The sequence below is a fragment of the Nicotiana sylvestris genome, chromosome 5 (assembly GCF_000393655.2).
Source record: "Nicotiana sylvestris chromosome 5, ASM39365v2, whole genome shotgun sequence".
In the NCBI taxonomy this organism is placed as follows: Eukaryota; Viridiplantae; Streptophyta; class Magnoliopsida; order Solanales; family Solanaceae; genus Nicotiana; species Nicotiana sylvestris.
This window is the reverse complement of record NC_091061.1, coordinates 55,044,411-55,066,237: the sequence shown is the minus strand read 5'-3', so window position 1 is coordinate 55,066,237 and position 21,827 is coordinate 55,044,411. Positions and strand designations below refer to the sequence as shown.

The following is a 21,827-nucleotide window of genomic DNA, read 5'->3' as shown; positions in this document are numbered from 1 at the left end:
AGGATCGAACATTTATCGATTTTTTACTTCGAGAAATATAAAAACGAAATATGGACAAAAATAAAACTCAAAACCAACTATGCCTTTCCTGAATCCAAGCTTAATTACTTGCGAAGCTTACTTACATTTTGGCTTTCATGGCTGAAGATAAAAATAACTAGTTGCAAATAAATCAAATGATCAACAATCCGAAGCTAAAATATTATCCATACGACTTGTCAGACATCAACGAAAAAGGGACAATATCATCATCTTAGATTTTTCATTCTCGACCAAATAAAGATAATTAACAAAAAAGGAATAGGAATAAGAGGAGAAGATACAGTAGGAATTTTCATGTAGAAGCCGTGGGAAGCAGTTGGAGAAGGAAGCAGAACAGTAGCAGCGGCGAAGCAGAAACGGAAGCACGGAGGAGCTGGAGGTCGACGAACCATTCGTCGTCGATGACTGGATGTAGCAGCTGGTCGTTTGGACTTAAGGTTGAAGGCAACCATGGATGTCGAGCTCAAACTCGAGCTTGACGTCGAACGACGAAGATGAAGCCGTGATGGTGGTCGTTTGGTCGGAGACGGAGGCAGCGGGCAATCCATGGCTGCGTGATGAAGAGGAGGGTAGCCATTGATGCTAAGGAGGGGAGCTTGAGGAAGAAGAAGGAAAATGGGGGGGGGGGCGGATGGTTTAGATCTTTTTTAGGGTTTTCTTTTGTTTTGTTTTGTAAAAATGTAAGATATTAGGGGTGTTGGGTCTTTGGGTATGGATTGGGTCGACCCGGTTTGAAATGGACTGGGTCGTTTGGGAAGATTGGGCCATTTTTTGGGCCTGTGGCTTGAATTAGAAGAAGAGGCCCAATTCCGACTTTCTTTATTTTTTGCTCTCTTTTCTTCTTTTATTTTTCTAAAACTAAATTATAAAAATACTTAACTTATTATTAAGAACTAAATTAAGTTATAAAAGTGCAAATTAACTCCCAATAACAATTAACGCACAATTAAGTAATAATTAAGCATAAAATTGTATATTTGGACATTAAATGCTAAAAATGCAAACGATGCCTATTTTTGTAAATTTTTATTTTTTTGTAAACAAACTTAATTACTAACAAATTGTAGAATTAAATCCTACATGCAAAATGCGACATATTTTTGTATTTTTTATTAATTTAGCAAATAAACATGCACAGACAAATACAAATAATTATTCAAAATATCACAAAATATCACAAAATTGCACACCAAGGAAAATTCTTTTATTTTTTTGAATTTTTTTGGGAGTAATTCTCATATAGGGCAAAAATCACGTGCTTACAATGTTCATCCCCCACTCTCATTGCTTTTCTCTTGATTTTCAGGTACCTTTTGGACTATGGATAACACATGCAGTGTAACATGAAATTTGAATAGGGGAAATATGATGAACACCAGTGTCTTTTGTTGAATTTTATTTCTTATTCTTCAATCTCATTCATGGCTTGTAATATTTTAGTTCTAGGTGCATTTTGTTAGTCTGTTTCATGTTATGGATGTGGTGTCCTAGTGTTAATATGAAATTTAAGCTCTCTGAGTCTCTTGGTAGTTGTTAATTTGGTTTAAACTTGCTAGGGGGGAGGAAATGCTCCAGGTCATTTGCAGTAAGGGTTTAAGCCTTATGTTGAACTATTCTTGGTCTGTGTTCGAGTATGTATAAATTTGACTTGATGTTTAGATTCAAGTTTTGTCATATGACAATCTCATGGGGTTTTTGTTGCTATTATGTGTGTCAAAAAGGGTTTAATTGAGGTTTGAATTTCATGCAATTGTCTATAGGCTATCTTGGGACTGATTTAAATATGAATACCGTACGGCTTAGCCTCTCATGTCACTAGTGCAATTCAATTCAAATAATGTTACTCTTAGGCATGTAGTATGTTGTGATAACTTTTAAAGTTTTCTTTTTCTCTCTTGTGTCATGTTGCTGAGTATTGATGAAAGTCGAGTGGGCTCAGTGGTGTCATTGAGTTTCAAGTACTACTCACGTTTTGGTAAGGACTCGATCTCGAGTCTCATGCTCCTCAGCCTTGGCTTTTCATGAGGTTTGGATCCCCTTTGGGCCTGGACCTTGAGGCCGCTCCGAAATGGGGAGATTTGCGGCCCTACAGTCCCCTTGGGCTTGTGTTCGCGCCCAGTTCCCCTTTTACTTTGATGTGGAAGCTTGCAAAAAGATACTTGGGTCAGCTGCCAATTTAGGCCCTTCAAACAACCAAGTATCTGACCTCTTTCAACACTAGTTCGCTAATTATTAAGTTTGGTTTAAACATTAGCCTAACAAAAATTTTAAATTCCTTTAAGTTTTTTAATTAATCAATCAGCCCCTTTGAAATTAGACTTGAGGTGTGCCATATTAAGCAAGCTATAATTTATGGCTCTCAAAAGATAAGTTCAAATATCCTTTGAAAATTAAACTCGAGGTGTGCCATAAGCAAAATTAGATAACCCATGGCCCTCGAATAATTAATACTAACTCTTTAAAATCGGGGCGTGCCATTAATTGAATTTTCCATGGCCCTCGCAAACGTTGTTATTAATTTGAAATTTCGTAGTTGCTTTAGGCGCGCAATTTAAATTGATTTCCTTTATCTATTAAATTCGGGTGTGCATTTCATGTGACCCAATTTTAATTCTCAACAACGTTAAATAGAATGTGTCGTGGGTCGCGGGTGCATTTCATGTGGCGTGGTTCAAGGCATGTTTTAAATGAGTTTGAATCTTCCTAAAAGTGTTTCAAATAGTTAAAAGCGGTTAATAAGTTGAAAATGCACCATAGGCTAAAATGTGTAATTAAAATCAGATATTAGGCCAATTTTAATAGTCTGAGCGACCGTGCTAAAATCACGAAACTCGGGAATGCCTAACACCTTCTCCCGGGTTAACAAAATTCCTTACCCGGATTTCTATGTTCGTGGACAGTAAAACAGAGTCAATCTTTCCTCGATTCGAGATTTCAAACTGGTGACTTGGGACACCATAAATTATCCCAAGTGGCGACTCTGATTCTTAAATAATAATCCTATTTTGATTGTCACTTTAATTGGACAAAACTCCCTTATAGCCTTTCAGGGTAGGAAAAAGGAGGTGTGACAGCTCTGGCGACTCTGCTAGGGACAAGAACCCAGAATTTCTGGTTCAGGGTTCAAGAATTCGAGCTTAGAATAATTGTTATATTTATATTTATTTATTATCTGGTTTTATTTACATGCTTGGGCCTAATGTGCTAAATATTGCTTTTTACCGCTTTGATATTGTTGAACTGTATATAAATTGTTATGAATCTCTCCTCTCTCTGAGTCTTCTAAATCATCTGGGAAGTGTGCACTTCGTGTGACTTCTTTTCTGTTAGATTCATATCCCAACTTTAGAACAAGGTTCGGACAAGTTGCAAAGCCGATGAAGCTTCTGTATTCCCGGTACGCTGCACCCCCTCGGCTAGAGCTGCCCGCTCGGGTGAGCCAGGTCTAGAACAAATACACCCAAGTTTTAAACCTAGAATAACTCAGCCTCATGCCGGATCCCTAGTAGGAACGCTTGCTTGCATCATGTGCATTCTGACTTTGGGGACTCAACACAGAGGTTGGGTCCGTCTAGGACAGGTGCACCTGAAATCAAAAGACCATCCTGATGCATTTTTCTTGCTACTTGCGCATTTATTTGATTTGGGTTGCATGTTGACCGGCTTCTAGAATAAGGGAGAAATGGAGAAAAACCAAATTGAGGTGAGAGAGAGGAAATTACCCGCATGTGAAAAACCTGGTGTCCAAAATACCCCGAAACTCTGCCGAAATTTTCGAAAAAAAGCTACTTCAAAAGTTTGTGTTTTTTTGTTGCGTCAAAATTGGCCGATTTACGCAAGTTTGATTCCCACCGGATGTGGGATACGTAGGCAACCCTCATCGGGTCCAACTCCTTTTGCAAAAATAACCCCAAAATTTGAAGTGTCGCTGTTTTGTCTTAAATAAATTAGGTGGCGTCATTCTTGTCCAACATAGCCGGAAATGCCCCAAAAGGCGCCGGAAGGTTGTTTTTGCAAGAATAGCCACTTAGGGTCCTTTTTCAAAAAAAAATTGGTTGGTTAACAAAGATAGCCCTAAAACATTTTTTTTGTTGTTTCTCTCTTGAGGTGCTGAAGGGCTGTATTCGCAAGAATATTTTGTTCTAAATTTTGTGAAAATGGGTGTTTTTATCTTGAGTCAAAGTAAACCACAGTCTTTTAATCAATCAGCTTAAAGAAATGTGCAGAATGAGCACAATTGAAAATGAACCTTTCACAATCCGCGAGGAAATCCCGTTAGAACTACATATGTGGTGGCATGATTTGGGGGAAGTCAGCAGGAAAACTATAATAAAAGCTTTGAGTGGTCTTGTTGGGCTTCTGAAGATTAAGCCGAGGAAGGATGTAATTGAGGCTTTGATACCCTTCTGGGACCCAGCACACAATGTGTTCCATTTTGCTGATTTTGAGCTAACTCCTACGCTGGAGGAAATAACGGGCTACACTGGTTTTAGTGGGAATCTCAGAAATCAATACCTGGTGGAACCTAGAATAGTGACTCCCCATAAGTTTCTGGATCTACTAAGCATCAGTCGGGAAGTTCAAGACGGAAACTTGGCTAAGGGATTCTGCACATTCTATTTCTTGTACCGACTTTACGGGAATCCCTGCAGTTTAGAGATGCCAGATACCGATCTTACTCATTCGGAAAACAAAGAAAAGTGGGAAGCTCGGCGGGGATTGGCTTTTATAGTGGCATTCTTGGGTGTTTTTATTTGTCCAAGAAAGGATGGAAACATAAAATTTGGGCTTGTGGGAATAGCCGACTTCATGAATAAAAAGGCAAATGGCACCATTGTACCAATGATCTTGGAGGAGATTTACCGAGCTCTAACCATATGTCGAGAAGGAGGAAAGTTTTTTGAAGGATGCAATATACTCCTATAGCTTTGGATGGAGGAACATCTTTGCCACCGTCTAGGGTACATGAACTATGGCATGGCCGGTCTTGAATGCATTGAAAAACATGAACAACGGGTGGAGGGCTATGAGTTCCCGGATGGTACGGAAGCATGGTTTGCACACTTGAGCTCCCTGACTGCAAACAAGATTGAATGGACATTCGGGTGGCTCTTGGTCAATGAAGTCATTTATATGTCGGTCGAGGTGTATTTTCTTCTATCGATGGGTCTCCGGAGCATTCAGCCCTATGCCCCGCACAAAGTTCTACGCCAGTTAGGCAGGTACCAGACCATCCCACATGATGAGGATTTAAGTCGGCAGGTCATTGAATTGGAACCAAAAGCTGCTTTCCCAGAAGAAAGGGTGCGTCGAATTTGGCATCAATGTAGGTTCTTAGAGCCAAAGACTCAGGTACGAGATCTATCCAGAGGTGAGCTGGAGCCTAGTTACGCAGCTTGGTATGGTAAAAGGTCCCAAATCCATCTAGAGCCCGAACGACCCGCAAAAAGGCCCTATGTCCAACAATTCACTGATAGAGCGCATGAGCAATGGGATTGGTTGGCAAAAGAGGAAAACTACAGAGCTACCATAAGCAGATTGGAGGGACTGATCCGGGATCTTAAATTTGACAAAAGTGTACAAGCCGCGGATGATGAAGGGGAGAAGAAGAAATTGGTTCAAGAAAAAAGGCACTTCGAGCACAGATCTGAAAAATGAGAATAGCTGCTGAAAATTAGGAAAGGAGCCGGAAGGATGAAAGACTCATAAGTAGCCTCAAGAGGAAAATAGCTGAGTGTGAGGATGATCTGGAAAAATCCGAGGGTAATCTGGCGAAAGCCCGGGCATAGTTAGTGAAGAACGCAGAGGGGCGAGCAGAGTTTGTCCGACAGTTGAAAAGGAAATACGAGGGAACAACCACCAAGTTGAAGAAGAGGCTAACTACCCTCGAAAATGAGATGGCCAAGCAAGATAAGAACTTTAAAGCATAAAGGGAACATTGCTATGCATAAATGTCCCAACTGGAGGAAGATATGCAACAGTTGCAAGGTCAAAACCATCATGATGCCCAGGTGCTAGAAGCTAGGTCTCAGTAGATAGGGCGTTTGCTCCAAGAAAAGGGTATCATCAGGGAGAGGGTTAGAGCAATTGCTGACTACATCGTCATGAAGTGCCATGAATGTGAAGACATAACCAGAACCACCTTCTTTGCCACGGTAATGACCTTTGTTCGTCAAACAATGAGTGTCCTGGAGCATCTTCAAGGGGATCTTGCGCATAAGCCCATGGCGAAACCGACTGATGTCCCGCGAGCCCCTGGAGCAGTTGAGGCATTGATGTATTCATGATTTTCATTCGTGTCTATATTTTCATTTTCTTTGTTGGAGTCGGTTAGTCTATTTTCGAGTCTGTATTTTCATCTTTTTGTTGGAGTCTGTTAGTCCCCTTTTTCGAGTCTATTAGTTCTGTAGGACGAGTCATTGTAATCAAGATGTTTTTATTTTATGAAAAATTTAAAACCCCAAAATATTTTTTTACACCTATCCCAAGAACTACACTTGGTCTGATTCATGCGGCGTCATGATACGTAGGCAATTCCCATAGGATTCGATCATAACCATGAAATGAAAAAAAAGAAGAAGAGAGAAAACAAGAGAATTGTGGAAGGGAAATAATAGCAAAACACGGGAGAAAAATGAGGGAATAAAAGAAAAACAAGAAGCAAGCAAAGAAAAGCAGGAGTGAAAAAAAAGAGAGGAGTTGCAAAATGAAAATTATGGAAAGTCGGGATGACGCAAGCAACCGATCAAATACATAGTATAAATGGTTAACTACTTAGGTACATTGCATCCCTAACGTGCGGTTGCCTATCTGTTAAGCCCTAATCACTAACAAGATTGTTGTTGTCATCAAGTCCAGGCAGGTGGTTAGTTTGTTTGGCATTCTGGCAACTCACCCGTACAACACCAGGTCCAAAGACAAGTTGATCATGGCTAACCAAAAACTGGATGCAAGTGTTATTGACCCGACAAGAGAGGGGGAAGAGTCCGATGTTAATCTGAAAGAGGAGTTGTATAAGCTGAAACAACATATGGCAGAGAAGTACCAAGCATGGGTAAAAGGGCATCCACCACCATCCTACCCAACCAACCCTGCTTTCGTCCCGCCACTGGCTCAGTCCCAAGAACCTTCCACAGTTGATTTATCTCCAGGCTTTCCCATTTACCACCACTACCAAGGCACTACTTCCCAAACCCTACAAGCTCCACCACCCAAACCAGTCTCATACCCCCCTCCACTAGCCACCCCTGTTTTCGTGGCACCCCCACCCGCTACACTTCATCGATCCTCCAGTAGGCCCTTATTCCAGACCCAGGATAACCAATACTACCCCCAGAGCCTACTTTCAAGGCCCCAGAGTCTTGCTCCTATACTCCTCGTTTCGACCTCCCTGTCGAGACTAAGAAACCACCTAAGAAACCAGAGCAGGAAGAGATGTTCAGGAAGGTTAGAAGTCTGGAGCAGTCATTTAGGAACATGCAGGGATTGGGAGGCCAGGTGAGCGTAGCCTACAAGGATTTGTGTCTATTACCCGATGTTCAGTTGCCTGTGGGATTCAAGATGCCGAAGTTTGATTTGTATGACAGGCACGGAGACCTGGTGGCCACTTGAGGGGATTCTGCAGTAAAATGAGAGGAGCTGGTGGGAAAGATGAGATGTTGATAGCATACTTTAGCCAGAGTCTGAGTGGTTCGGCATTGGAGTGGTACACTCGTCAGGATCACAACAGATGGTATACCTGGGAAGATTTGGCCCAAGCATTCGCCCGTTATTTTCCGTACAACATTGAGATTGTTCCAGACCATTTGAATTTCACTAAGATTGAGAAGAAGCCTAGTGAAAGTTTCAGAGAATATGGCTTCCGCTGGAGAGAACAAGCGGAAAGAGTTAACCCCCCCCCCCCGATGGAGGAAAGCGAAATGGTAAAGTACTTTATGTAGGCTCTAGACCCCACTTACTTTCGCCATCTAATACCGGCCATAGGCAAATCGTTCAACGAGGTAGTAAAGATGGGTGGCATAGTGGAAGAGGGGCTTAAATCAAGTAAAATCATGAGTTACTCGGCTATCAAGGCAACTACCCAAGCCATTCAAAACGGTACTGGGGGAGTGATTGGAAAGAAGAAGAAAGAAGATGTGGCAATAATTGATTCAGGATCATGGTTTAGACCCAGGGGCCCGTCACACCAATATACCCATCCTCGACCCCATCACCAAACCTACACTCAAACCTCATATAATCCACCCCAACACTACTTCCCGTCCCCAAACCCTCATATTTCTATCCACCACGCCCAGACATATACCCAACCTCCTGCCTACGCACAATGGCGTGCCCCAGCCCCACAGAACACCTACCCAGCTCCACGAAATGCTTACCCACCCCCACGAACCTACCGAAACCCTGTCGGCCCAAGTTTTCGACCCAATCCAGCATTCAAAAATGAGAGGTTGCAGCGAAAGAAAACTTTCACCCCATTGGGAGAATCTTATACCAGTTTATTCCATATATTGAGGCAGTTGGATATGCTGAGGCCAATTGAGTCGAAATTGCCAAACCCCCCCTCCAAAGAATCTTGATTACTCTGTAAGCTGTGAATATTGTTCTGGTACTCCAAGGCATGATACGGAGAAGTGCTGACACCTAAAAAATGCCATCCAGGAGCTTATTGACACAAACCGGATTGAGGTCCAAACTCTAGAGGCACCCAACATCAACCAGAACCCATTACCAACCCATCAGGAAATAAACATGAATGAGATAGTACATAAGTGAGGGGAGCCCAAGAAGCCTTCACAGACCATCATGATGATTCAGTTCAGTAAGGTCAAGCCAGTTAAAAAATCAATAGTTGAAGGATCAGTGAACAAGTTAAGCAGGGACGGTGAATCATCTGTGTTAGTCAAGGAAGGATCCCCTAGTGATGTTGCGGCGAAGCAAGAAAAGTCAAAAGTGGTTGTACCGGGAGTGAAAAACAAGCCTATCTGCCCGTATGGATCCCGTCATCATCAAGCCTGTAACCCAGCTACCGGTAATCAGCACCAAAGTCATCCCATGGAACTATGAATGAGTGATATTGACATATAAGGGAAAGGAAGTGAAAGAAGAAGTCAATGAGGCCCAGGGATTAACTCGTTCGGGGAGATGCTTTGCCCCGGAAGAGTTAAGGAAAGCTAAAACATCCAGAGATAACCCAGTTTTGGTGAAGAAAGCAGTGACTGAAGAAGAGGCGAAGGAGTGTTGATACCCAATTATTCCCTATATTTTTTAATATGCAAAATACCTTCAAAATAACATATATATACATATATAAGTATGTCCAAATATTTTATTATTTTTTCATAATTTTAAAGGTTTTTTAAATCAATTTATTTCCCTCTTTTATCCATAAAAACCCAATAATTATTTCCAAAATTATTATTTTGGTAATTCATTTATTGGTCTTTTATATTTATGCTAAAATATAGCTAAGGCAATTTTTGCATATTTGTTACAAATTTATTTAGTATTTTTTAGCTAAATTATATATAATTGCAATATTAGCCCTTTTAAGATTCAATTGTGTTTTATATTCATAAAATTAAGTCCTGTATTTTTAAACTATTAATTATACGTTATAAATGATGTTAGTGCTTTCAATTTATTTCCAAAAATTAATTTACTATTTTTATAATTTTAAAAGGGGGAAATTAGCTATTTAAATAATAGCCAAATTACATTTCAATTTTAGCCTAAATCTGACCCCAAATTACACCCAATTTCCCCGGCCCAATTCCCATTCAAACTCGACCCCTAACCCAATTAAATGACCCAACCCGGATTCCCCTACCTACCCTCTTTAATCCAGCCCGTTGATCATTCTAATCAACGACCAATATTCGCCCTTTCCATTTTTAACCTTAAACGACCCCTTACCCTACCTCATTCTTCACCAAACACCGCCCTTGAATCCCTCTTCTCTCAATTCTCTCTGAAGCTTCACATTAACCCTAGCCACCGACATCTAATCCCACCCTAATCTACCTCAACCCCTGCCTAATCCATGGTCTCTCATGGCCATTAGAGATGTGTATTGGCCTCTTATGGTCCCTGGGTGTTTGTTTCCGTGGTTTCATGGCCAGTCCTCTAAGGAATCTGGTCCAGTCCTTGCCCAACCTTCATCTCTAGTCTTTCTCCGGCCAGCCATGGCCGTTCGAGTCAGATCCTTGACTCTCCTGGTTAGATCGGTAACTTTCAAGGTCTTTCTCACCTTTTCTAGGTTTTCCTAAACCCTAATTTTTAAGATCTTTCAATTTTCTTCAGATATACCTTAGATCCATATATTAATCTCTTAAGTGTTTTCTCTAAGGTTCTTCGACTTTTCTTTCAAAACGAATTTTTTTTTGACGATTAGGGTTTTCCTTTAAGTTTAAAAGATCTCTTCTCTGATTTTAATGTTGTTTGTGATTTTGCTATGTTTAAAACGATTTGCTCATGTTGTTCTTCTATCTATTTCAGCATGCTAAAAAAACCTAGTTCCTCTTAGTCTCATCCGAGTTCTGAAATTGTTTGTCTAAATGTGTGCTTATTTTAAGTTCTTTGTTTCTAACTCTCTTCTCCTTTTTGACTTATCTGATTTGAGTTCTTTCCATCTCTCAAACTCGACTACTGTCGAAGCCCTAATTTCTTAAAAGGGGTTTTTCTCACTTATTACTGTTGTGAGACCTTTACCTTTTTCTGACTCTCTTTACCTGTTACTATGTTCTTCTTCACTATTGATTCTATGTGACTACTTGACCTACCTGACTACTGTGCTTCGAATATTTTCCTTACTACTGAATCCTAGCTTATTTCTGCCACTGTTGTATGTTTGTGTTATCTTTTTTGCCAATGCGTCTGGTGCTTCTGTTCACTCTATTTATATATTGAAGTTTCTTCCTTGTTTGATCATGATCTTGTGACTGATTACAAAAGCTTTTCTTTTATGAACCCTAATTTCACTCGCTTGTTTAAAATTAATTGATTTCTTTCCCATTACTGTGATGTTTTACCTTGCTGAATCCTTTACCAAAATAAGCATATTTTGTACTTAGACTTGATTGTTTACTTCATGCTTTTACTGCCCCCTTATATGGAAATAATCAATTTATCCCAAAATTAATTTCTTTCCTTAATTAAACCTACTACTACCCATTAAATAGTTATTCCTTAATTAAAGAGAATCACTTGTGTTAATTGATTCTGACTTGTGATTGTTTCCATGTTTGTGTTAAGACTTTACTTATTACCTTACTTTTTACTAGTTTTCAAAGCTATAAATACCCTGCACCCCCTCTTCTTTCAGAGACACGAACAATTGAGTTCAAGAACACACGCTTACACTCACAACTTTCTCTCTTTTCTCTACTATTACTTGTGCTACTACTTTGTCTAGCCGACTGAAAGCCAAGTCTAGGCTGTGGAAATTTGCTTACTTTTCCTTTCTGCACTTTGCTTCTCTACTGGTACGTCCTAGTTAATTTTCAAGCATCAACAACAACATGTTTCTTTAATTGTTCCAACTTCACTCATTCTTGCCTACTTTTGCTTATGTTTCTGCAATCAAGTTACATTACTAGCATGTCAAAATATGTTCCCTTCCCCTTTTAAATTAATGATCTCCTACGTGTATGAATCCCAAACCCCACATCCCCTCTATGTGTTTGTGTTCTCTGGCGGGTTTGTAGGCATGCCAGCATCATCTATTGTTGTGCATGACCAAACCTGACCCTTTCTGGGGTCATATGTTTCATGCAATGTATTCCCAAAACCTCTGACCCTTTTGTGTAACTGCTGATTCTGTGTAGTTTGAGTTTTACTACTACTGTTTTCAAATCACCCCTGCCACTTACTATTTCCCAAACTATTTTAAATAAATCTCTGTATTCTGCACTTCCACTATATTCTTAGAACCTAGGTTCTGCCCCTCTTGTGTGAGCCTTGCCTTGGGACCCCTTGAGCTCCCTCTGAATTTGGACACATAAGGGTTAGCCCCTCCACACTACACTCATTTCTGTCTGGGTATGCAACCTGGGTGTAAGCACTGCCGGGGTCCCTTGAGACCCTTAGGGAACTTTGACACACTCAGGTTTGAGAAAGGCTTTGAGAACGTTGGCATTTGAGGTAGTTTATTCCATAACTCAGAGAGGAAGTCAAGAATCAGGTTTCCTATGGTTGTAACTTCTTATTTTGCACTATTCTGATGTAATTTAGTCATTTTTGGTCTGTAATAATTTGTAACAAATATTGGGGGCTGGCTAGTGAAAAGGAATGGGGTGATTATGAATGCTTTAGCTATTAGAAGGGTAGATAATATGCCTATAGGATCTATTTAATAAATTCTGCATGTTTTACTTCCACACTTAGACATCATACCTATAGGACCCAAATCAGCCTTTAATATTTTGATACCATGCTTGTAGGAATAAAAATCAGCAATAATAGAGATCATGTACATAGGATCTGAAACTAGTTTAGTTAAAAATCAGTTTGACTCGTACTGTTCTGAATCAGTTTAAACAACCTACTCCTTTTATTAACACGGTTTAGAAAGCATTCCTATAGGATCCAAATCGCTCGTTTAAAACTGTTTACTGCTCTGCTGCATTCCTAATCAGTAATAGATATCATGCTCATATTACATCACCAATACACACTTAGGCAAGCCTATGTAATAATGATAAAATTGAATCCGCCTTTATTAATTAGCAATGGCTACAACCAGCAGGTAGGCCTGATTTGGACTTCTTATCTGAGTTATGTAATAAATTGGTCTGCTTCAACAATTAAAACACCCTGTGTTAGTACCTTTAAATTGTGACCCTAATTGTGTTTAAGTAATTCTATTTATATGCATTGTTTGAGAAGGTATACATGAGCCTCATAACTACTTATATGTTTCCCTCTAAATGCAGTCCTACGTGTATTGTATGTCGCCTAGTCTATTAACCTTTAAACCTAAGAGTCAACCTAAAATCCTCCCTCTCATAGGAATAGTAGTCCTAAATTCCTCCGGGACTGATAGGAATGGGACGGGTAATAGCATGCAATAGAGGTTAATACCAATTTGCGCTTTAATACCTTAATGGGGTGGGGAAGGGTAGATATGGATATGATGACCGGTGCGCTAATACCACGTGTATCCCCTCTCCTGAGGAGTGTCATACCGGGTATCGCATTGATGTGATACATATTATAAATAAACCTAGGACTCCCTTTTTCTTTTTTATATTCTCAAGTATTTGTAAAACTGCAACTCCTTTTCAAAATTCGCCTTTTAATAATTGTTTTTAAACTCTTATGTGTTCAAACTTAAATCCCCTACTATTTGAGCCTATACTTGCCTATTTGCTAATTGTACAAAATTCACAAAAATTGTCTTGCTGGGAACCATACTAGTGGATCCTGAGGGGTGCCAAACACCTTCCCCTTAAGATAATTTCGAGCCCTTACCCTATCTATGGTTATCAAAAAAACTTAGAAATGAACCAATAGGTGTCCTAATGCACCTTAAATCATTAGGTGGCGACTCTTCAAATACAAACTCAGTTCCCAAAAGGAATGAGTTGTCCCATACCCAAAGTGTCATAAACCTAATTTTCCGATGTGAAGAGGGAAAAAGGGGGCGCGACAAGGAGTTTTTGAGAAAAATGAAGGTACAAGATTATTCCATCGTGGAGCGGTTGAGAAAGACGCCTGCTCAGATCTCATTGTTGTCATTGTTAATCCACTCAGACGAGCATCGTCGGGCCTTGATGAAAATTCTTAACGAGGCTCATGTTCCCGACAAAATTTCAGTAAACCATCTGGAAAAGATCGCCAACAAAATATTTGAGGTGAACAGGATCACCTTCTCTGAATGAGTTGCATGTGGAAGGTACTGAACACAATAGAGCTCTCTATCTTATGGTAAAATGTGAACATTCTGTGGTTACCAAGGTATTAGTTGGCAATGGATCCAGTGCAAACATCTGCCCACTCTCTACTTTGAACAAGTTGAAAGTAGATAATGAGAGGATCACAAGAACATCATCTCCGTTCGGGGATTTGACGGTGGGGGGAAAGATTCAGTTGGTGATATAGTACTTGAGTTAACAATAGGACTGGTGGAATTCACCATGGAGTTCCAGGTGCTGGATGTAACCGTCTCTTACAATTTGCTGTTAGGTTGACCTTGGATTCATGCCGCCAAAGCAGTCTCGTCCACTCTGCACCAGATGGTCAAGTTCGAATAGGATAGACAAGAGATCGTCGTGCATGGTGAAGATAACTTGTATGCTCACAGTGATGCCTATATCCCGTTCATTGAGTTTGAAGATGACAAAGGGCCTTGGGTCTATCAAGTTTTTGAAACAGTGTCGGTAGAGAAGGTTCCAAAAGGGAAATGTGTTCTAAACCCAAAGATAACCTCCGTATCAGTCATGGTGGCTTTTGAAATGCTGAAAAATGGCTTTGTGTCCGGTAAAGGTTTGGGTGCATCTCTGCAGGGTATCATACAGCCAGTGTCCCTCCCTAAGAATTTGGGTACGTTCGGTCATGGATTCAAACCTACAGCGGCAGATGTGAAAAGGGCTAAAAGGTTGAAACAAAAGGCGTGGGTACTTCCAAAGTCTATTCCGCGTCTCTCCAAGTCTTTTGTCAAGCCCGGTGCTAGGAAACACCCACTGACAACAGTTCCAAGTTCTGTGGTTGACATTGATGAGGAGTTAATTGAAAGGTTCCAGAGGTTGTTTGATGATGTGAACCTGGTAGAGGTCGGAGAAGGTTCTAGCAAAGCGGGCGTGCAATTCGTCGGGCCGAATGTAAAACTTAACAATTGGATGGTTACTCATCTCCCTACCCGGAAGGAGTCTAGGTAGTTTGTTTTGTTTTCCTTTCTATCTGGGTCATTCCAGGGTTGTGACCCAAACTTTTATGTTTCGCTTGTTGATGTACAAACCCTGTTATCCTTTATTTTCAATGAAATACAATTTCCCTTTTCTATCATCCCTGATAGTTTTATTTTTGTTTTTCTTTTCTTCTCTGTACAGTTCTTTTTTATGCTGGTTTCAGTGACATGACATGCATGAGGAATCTTCAGCCCAGTCTTAAAAGTCAATCTAATACTAAAATAATAATCCAAGAAATAGAGTGTGATGATGAATCAGAATATGATGAGGATGAGGCCTTTTGAAGAGATTAGTAAGGAACTAAGTCATTTTGAGGAAACACCCATGCCTAACCTGAATGATACAGAAGCAATCAATTTAGGGGACCCAGATAATGTCAGAGAAACTAAGATAAGTGTCCATCTTGAACCGCAAATCAGGGAAGAGATAATTAGAGCATTGTTTAAGTATAAGGATAATTTTGCATGGTCGTATGATGACATGCTAGGCTTGAGTACCGATTTAGTGGTCCATAAATTTCCAATTGATCCAGCATTCCCTCCCGTCAAGCAGAAGTTGAGAAAGTTCAAAACCGACATGAGTGTGAAGATTAAAGAAGAGGTCACAAAGCAGCTTGATACAAAGGTCATTCGAGTCACACAGTATCCCACGTGGTTAGCCAATGTTGTGCCTGTGCCAAAGAAAGATGGTAAGACCAGGGTGTGTATTGACTACCGTGATCTCAACAAGGCAAGCCCAAAGGACAACTTCCCGCTGTCAAATATCCACATGATTGATAATTGTGCCAAACATGAGATTGGGTATTTTGTGGATTGCTATACGGGCTATCATCAGATCTTAATGGATGAGGAAGATGCGGAAAAGACGGCATTCATCACGCCACGAGGAACATATTGCTACCGGGTCATGCCTTTTGGTTTGAAAAATGCTGGGGCAACTTACATGAGGGCAATGAAAACCATATTCCATGATATGATACACAAGGAGATCGAGGTTTACGTGGACGATGTGATCATAAAGTCCAGGAAGCAGTCTGACCACGTCAGAGATTTGAGAAATTTCTTCCAAAGGCTCTGCAGGTACAATCTTAAACTCAACCCTGCAAAGTGTACATTTGGTGTCCCATCCGGAAAACTATTGGGATTCATAGTCAGCCGGCGAGGCACTGAATTGGATCCTTTAAAGATTACATCTATTTAGGAATTTCCCCCGCCAAGGAACAAGACCGAAGTGATGAGTCTGTTAGGGAGACTGAACTACATCAACAGGTTTATTGCTCAGCTCACGACAACCTGTGAGCCTATCTTTAAGTTGTTGAAGAAGGATGTTGCAGTCAAGTGGACTGATGAGTGTTAGGAAGCATTTGATAAGATAAAGGGGTACTTGTCAAACCCACCTGTGTTGGTCCCATAAGAACCAGGAAGACCTTTGATTCTATATTTGACGGTCTTGAATAATTCATTTGGTTGTGTGTTGGGTCAGCATGTAGGAAAGAGCAAGCCATCTACTATCTCAGCAAAAAATTCACATCTTATGAGGTTAAGTATACTCCCCTTGAGAGGACGTGTTGTGCCCTGACTCGGGTAGCACAGAAGTTGAAGCATTACTTGTCGTCCTACACTTATTACCTCATCTCTCACCTGGATCCCTTGAAGTATATCTTTCACAAGCCCATGCCCACAGGGAGGCTCGCAAAGTGGCAGATCTTGCTCACAGAATTTGACATTGTATATGTGACTTCGACAACGATGAAAGCCCAAGCATTGGCCGATCATTTGACCGAGAACCTGGTGGATGAGGAATATGAACCATTGAGAACTTGTTTTCCCGATGAAGAGGTGATGCATATTGACGAGGTGGAGCAGGTTGAAAAACCAGGTTGGAAACTTTTCTTTGATGGAGCAGCTTACATAAAAGGTGTCGGGATAGGGGTAGTGCTTATTTCTGAAATAGGACATCACTACCCTGTTACGGGCCAGCTGCGATTCTACTATACCAACAACATGGTTGAGTACGAAGCATGCATTCTGGGACTAAGGCTAGCTGTAGATATGGGAATCCAGGAAGTCTTGGTCTTCGGGGACTCGGACCTTCTGGTGCACCAGATACAAGAAGAATGGGAGACACGAGATTTAAAGCTTATACTATATCGAAAATGTCTACATGATCTTTGTCAACGATTTCGATTAATAGAATTCATGCACATTCCGAGGATCTATAATGAGGTCGTCGATGCTTTGGCTACCTTGGCGTTGATATTACATCATCAAGATAAGGCTTATGTTGATCCTTTGCATATTCAGGTCCGTGATCAGCATGCTTACTGCAATATGGTGGAGGAGGAAATTGATGGTGAACCATGGTTTCATGACATCAGGGAGTATATCAGGATGGGGGTGTATCTAGTACAAGCCACGGGGGATCAAAAGAGAACAATTCGATGTTTAGCGAGTGGATTTTTCTTCAGTGGGGGAGTTTTGTACAAAAGAACTCCAGATCTTGGATTGTTAAGATGCATAGATGCTAGACAAGCAACGACTATCATGATTGAAGTGCATTTCGGAGTCGGCAGACCGCATGTGAATGGGTATGTTCTGGCAAAGATAACTATCCGAGCAGGTTATTATTGGCTCACCATGGAGCGAGATTGTATCAGTTTTGTGCGCAAGTGTCATCAGTGCCAAGTGTATGGAGATTTGATTCATTCTCCACCGTCCGAATTGCACACAATGTCTGCACCATGGCCCTTTGTTGCTTGGGGTATGGATGTCATCAGACCAATTGAGCCGGCAACATTCAATGGGCACAAGTTCATTGTGGTGACGATTGACTATTTCACTAAGTGGGTTGAAGCTAAAACTTTCAAATCTATGACCAAGAAGGCAGTGGTCGATTTTGTTCATTCAAATATCATTTGTCGGTTCATAATCCTGAAGGTGATCATCATATATAATGGGGATAATCTTAACAATCATCTGATGAAAGAAGTATGCCAACAGTTTAAGATTACGCATTGCAATTCCACCCCATATCGCCCCAAGGCAAATGGAGCAGTCGAGGCAGCCAACAAAAACATAAAGAAAATACTTCGGAAAATGGTGCAGGGGTCTAGGCAATGGCATGAGAAGTTGCCTTTTACATTGTTCGGTTATCACATTACTGTTTGCACTTCGGTAGGTGCAACTCCTTATTTATTGGTATATGACATAGAAGCAGTGATACCCGCGGAGGTTGAAATTCCATCCCTTCGGATTGTTGCTGAAGCCAAATTGATGATGATGAGTGGGTCAAAACCCGTCTGGAGCAACTAAGTCTGATTGATGAGAAACGATTGGCAGCAGTGTGCCATGGCCAGTTGTATCAAAAGAGAATGGCAAGAGTATACAACAAGAAGGTGCATCCACGGAAATTTGAAGTGGGTTAGCAAGTATTGAAATGCATCCTTCCACATCAGGCTGAGGCAAAAGGCAAGTTCGCCCCAAATTGGCAGGGGTCGTTCATCATAACGAGAGTGTTGTCCAACGATGCTTTGTATTTAACAGATATAGAAGGCAAATGTGTAGGTATGGCTATCAATTCTAATGCAGTTAAAAGATATCATGTATGATTTCTTCGGTTTAAATTGTGTTTATTTGTACTTGGCATGTTTTGGAGATTGGAATGACGAAGGCATTTTGTTATACTATCTAAACACTTTATCTTTTATTACCCTTTTAAGCCTTATTTATATCCTTTCATACCCCTCTTTTGGAGTCAGTAGCGAAATTAAGAAAACATGAATGCAAAAGGTAAGTAAAGAAGGAAAGAAGAAGAGAAAAGAAAAGAAAAAATGGAAAAGAATGAAAAGAAAGAAAGAAAGAGAATAGAAAAGAAAAAAAAGAAAGAAAGGAAGAAGAGAGAAAGAAAAAAGAAGAGAAAGAAAAGGAAAAGAGAAGTAACAACAACAAAATAATTCTTATGTCATGAACAACGTTCGACCTGATTCCTTTTAAGGATACGTAGGCAGCCTCACAGTTCGGTCCCATCAAAATAAAAATCCAAAAATTCCCCAAGCAAAGAAACTGAGGCAGAAAGTTGTGGTTGTTGTAAGAAATCTGATTCCAAAAGTTGTAATTTGGAACCCATTCAAGTTGTTTTGAGCCTTTGAGATACTCTTCTTTCTAACCCTATCCAAAAATCCCACATTACGGTCCAAAGAAAGACCTTCCGACTAGTCTTCAAGAGATGCCGAGTCGATCAAGTAGAGGTGACTCATATCAGGGGCAACACTCCGTTCTGAGCAAGAAAATGAAAAATGAGAGAGTTTTATTGGTGAAAACCCTCACGAGCACTATAAGGCGACAGTGAGTTGAGAGATGAACAAATGAGAGAGGTTTGTTGGTGAAAACCCTTCAGTGCACCGCAGGCCGAGCAGGGTCAGTGATTTGGTGAAGAAATTGGGTTTTTGAGATCTCGGGGCATAAAGTATGATGACTAAAAGTTGGTTGGTTTAATAGGCTGGGCTGATTAATCTGAAATGCATGTCATGATCATTGGTGCCAGTTGTTCCGCTCAGATAAGTCTCTTTTCTTTTTTCCCCTCAAACAGTCATCTAGTTTTAGATTTTCTTCTTTATTCCTAACTCTCGAAGTCATTGCATTTCATTTTTTTTGGGTTTATTTCTCTAAGATTTTTCTGATGTCAGTTTTGTTTGAGCAAGAGAGAAGGGATTTCAAACCTTACTACGAACTTCCAAAATTGCACAAAGCAAAGTGCGGCCAAAGCATACCAAAGATAGCATGATGTAAAGTGGGAAATAAGGTGTCAGTGAAAGTTCCACTGGACGAATGGTTTAGTAATCTTGTGGTAAATATAGAGGTTCAGGTAGAAAGGTCAGAAATGTAAAACAACAGTTTGGGTGTAGAACACTCAGGTCATCCAAGGTCCTGTAGTTGAGAGTCAGTCATAAAGTCAAACGGTTTTTGGCCAGTTCAAGTCAACTAGTCAAAGAAAAGCACGGCAGCGGAGAGGCCGCCTTCAGCAAGAATGCCACAAACTAACCACCACATTTTAAACTGACAAGATTTTTCTTTGATTGAAACAAGGGCAAAAAATTTTGTTTGTTTTGGAGAAACCCTCCGTAAGGAAAGCAAGTACAGGACAGGTTCGACCATAAATTCTCAGCACCCTCCTGGACAATGGGACCTAGTTTTAAAATTCAAAACATTCATGCGTAACAAGATCTAGCGTAGGTTTTACCTTGAGGAAATATAAGTTGGCTTTGAAGTTTCATTCTTAGAAATTTTCAGGACCCTCCTAAATAATGAGACTTAGATTTAAGACCTCTATCAGATAACAAGATTTAGCGTAAGTTCTGCCGTACGAAAATATAATTTAGCCTTAAAAGTTGTCACTCTTAAGATGAGATTTGATTTTAATTTTCAGGACCCTCTTGGATAATGAGATTTAGTTTAAGATTTTTCACAGATAACAAGATTTAGCGGAAGTCATATCTTTAGGAAATATCATTTAGCTTTAAAAACTGTCAGTTAACTAGGAATTCTCAGGACCCTCCTAGATAATGGGATCAAGTTTTCAAATTCTTAGAGATATTTGGTAATATGACTCAATTAACAGATGTGCCCAGCTACCAAACTGGGGCAGAAAATTTCCTTTGTTATGTCTATTCTATTGTAATCAGGCGCCCACCTGGAGAGCAAGGGAAAACAACACGAGTTTCGAGAATGGAAAGCAGTTCAGGTTCAAGCAATCAGGCACCCACCTGGAGAAACAAGGGAACACAGTTCAAAGGAAAGACAGTCGCAAGAGGAAGTAGTTCAAGTTCAGCAATCAGGAGCCCACCTGGAGAACAAAGGGAAAACAGTTCAAGTTTCAAAGGAAAGGAATACAATTCAAGTTCAGTAATCAGGAGCCCGCCTGGAGAACAAAGGGAAGAGCAGTTAAAGTTTTGGTAATCAGGAGCCCAGCTGGAAAACAAAGGGAAAAGCAACTCAAGTGTTGGTAATCAGGAGCCCACCTAGAGAACAAAGGGAAAAACAACTCAAGTGTTGGAAATCAGGAGCCCACCTGGAGAACAAAGGGAGAGCAATTCAAATATTGGAAATCAGGAGCCCACCTGGAAAACAAAAGGAGAGCGATTCAAGTGTTGGTAATCAAGAGCCCACCTGGAGAACAAAGGGAGAAGTAATTCAAGTACTGGTAATCAGGAGCCCACCTGGAGAATAAAGGGAAGCAACAATTCAAGTGTTGGTAATCAGGAGCCCACCTGGAGAATAAAGGGAAGCAACAATTCAAGTGTCGGCAATCAGGAGCCCACCTAGAGAACAAAGGGAAGCAGCAATTCAAGTGTCGGTAATCAGGAGCTCACTGGAGAACAAAGGGAAGCCGTTCAAGTTTCGAGGAAGAACAGTGCAGATGTTGGTAATCAGGCACCCTCTTGAAGAACAAAGGGAAAGCAATCCAAGTATTGTTAATTAGGAGCCCACCTGGAGAACAAAGGGAGGCAACAATGTTCAAAGGAAGACGGTACAAGTTCGGCAATCAGGCGCCCACCTGGAAAACAAGTCAAGCGTCGGAGGAAAGTAAAATAACTCAAATGTTGGTAATCAGGAGCCCACCTAGAGAACAAAGGGAAATCAGCAATGTTCGAAGGAAGACGGTTCAAGTTCAGCAATCAGGTACCCGCCTGGGGAACAAAGGGAAAGCACCTCAAAATACGATTCAGGTCAGCAACAAAGGAATTTCACCTGGAGAGTACAAGTCAATAGAGCAACATAAATTGCAAGATCAAGTTTGAAGATTAGATAGGATTCTTGTAATTCATAGATCATAGTTTAGTCTAGCTTCTTTTATTTTGTCTTGGTGTAATAAGGAGTTCAG

At 40.6% G+C, this 21,827-nt stretch overlaps 1 protein-coding gene across 1 annotated transcript; it reads left to right on the top strand.

Moving 5' to 3' along the window:
- Window positions 1–16,696: 16,696 nt before the first annotated feature.
- LOC138868679 (uncharacterized) lies at window positions 16,697–20,763 on the top strand. Its single transcript, XM_070146245.1, has 2 exons — window positions 16,697–17,353; window positions 20,629–20,763. Exons 1-2 carry the CDS (start codon window positions 16,697–16,699, stop codon window positions 20,761–20,763), a joined length of 792 nt encoding a protein of 263 aa, XP_070002346.1.
- The last annotated feature ends 1,064 nt before the right edge of the window (window positions 20,764–21,827 follow it).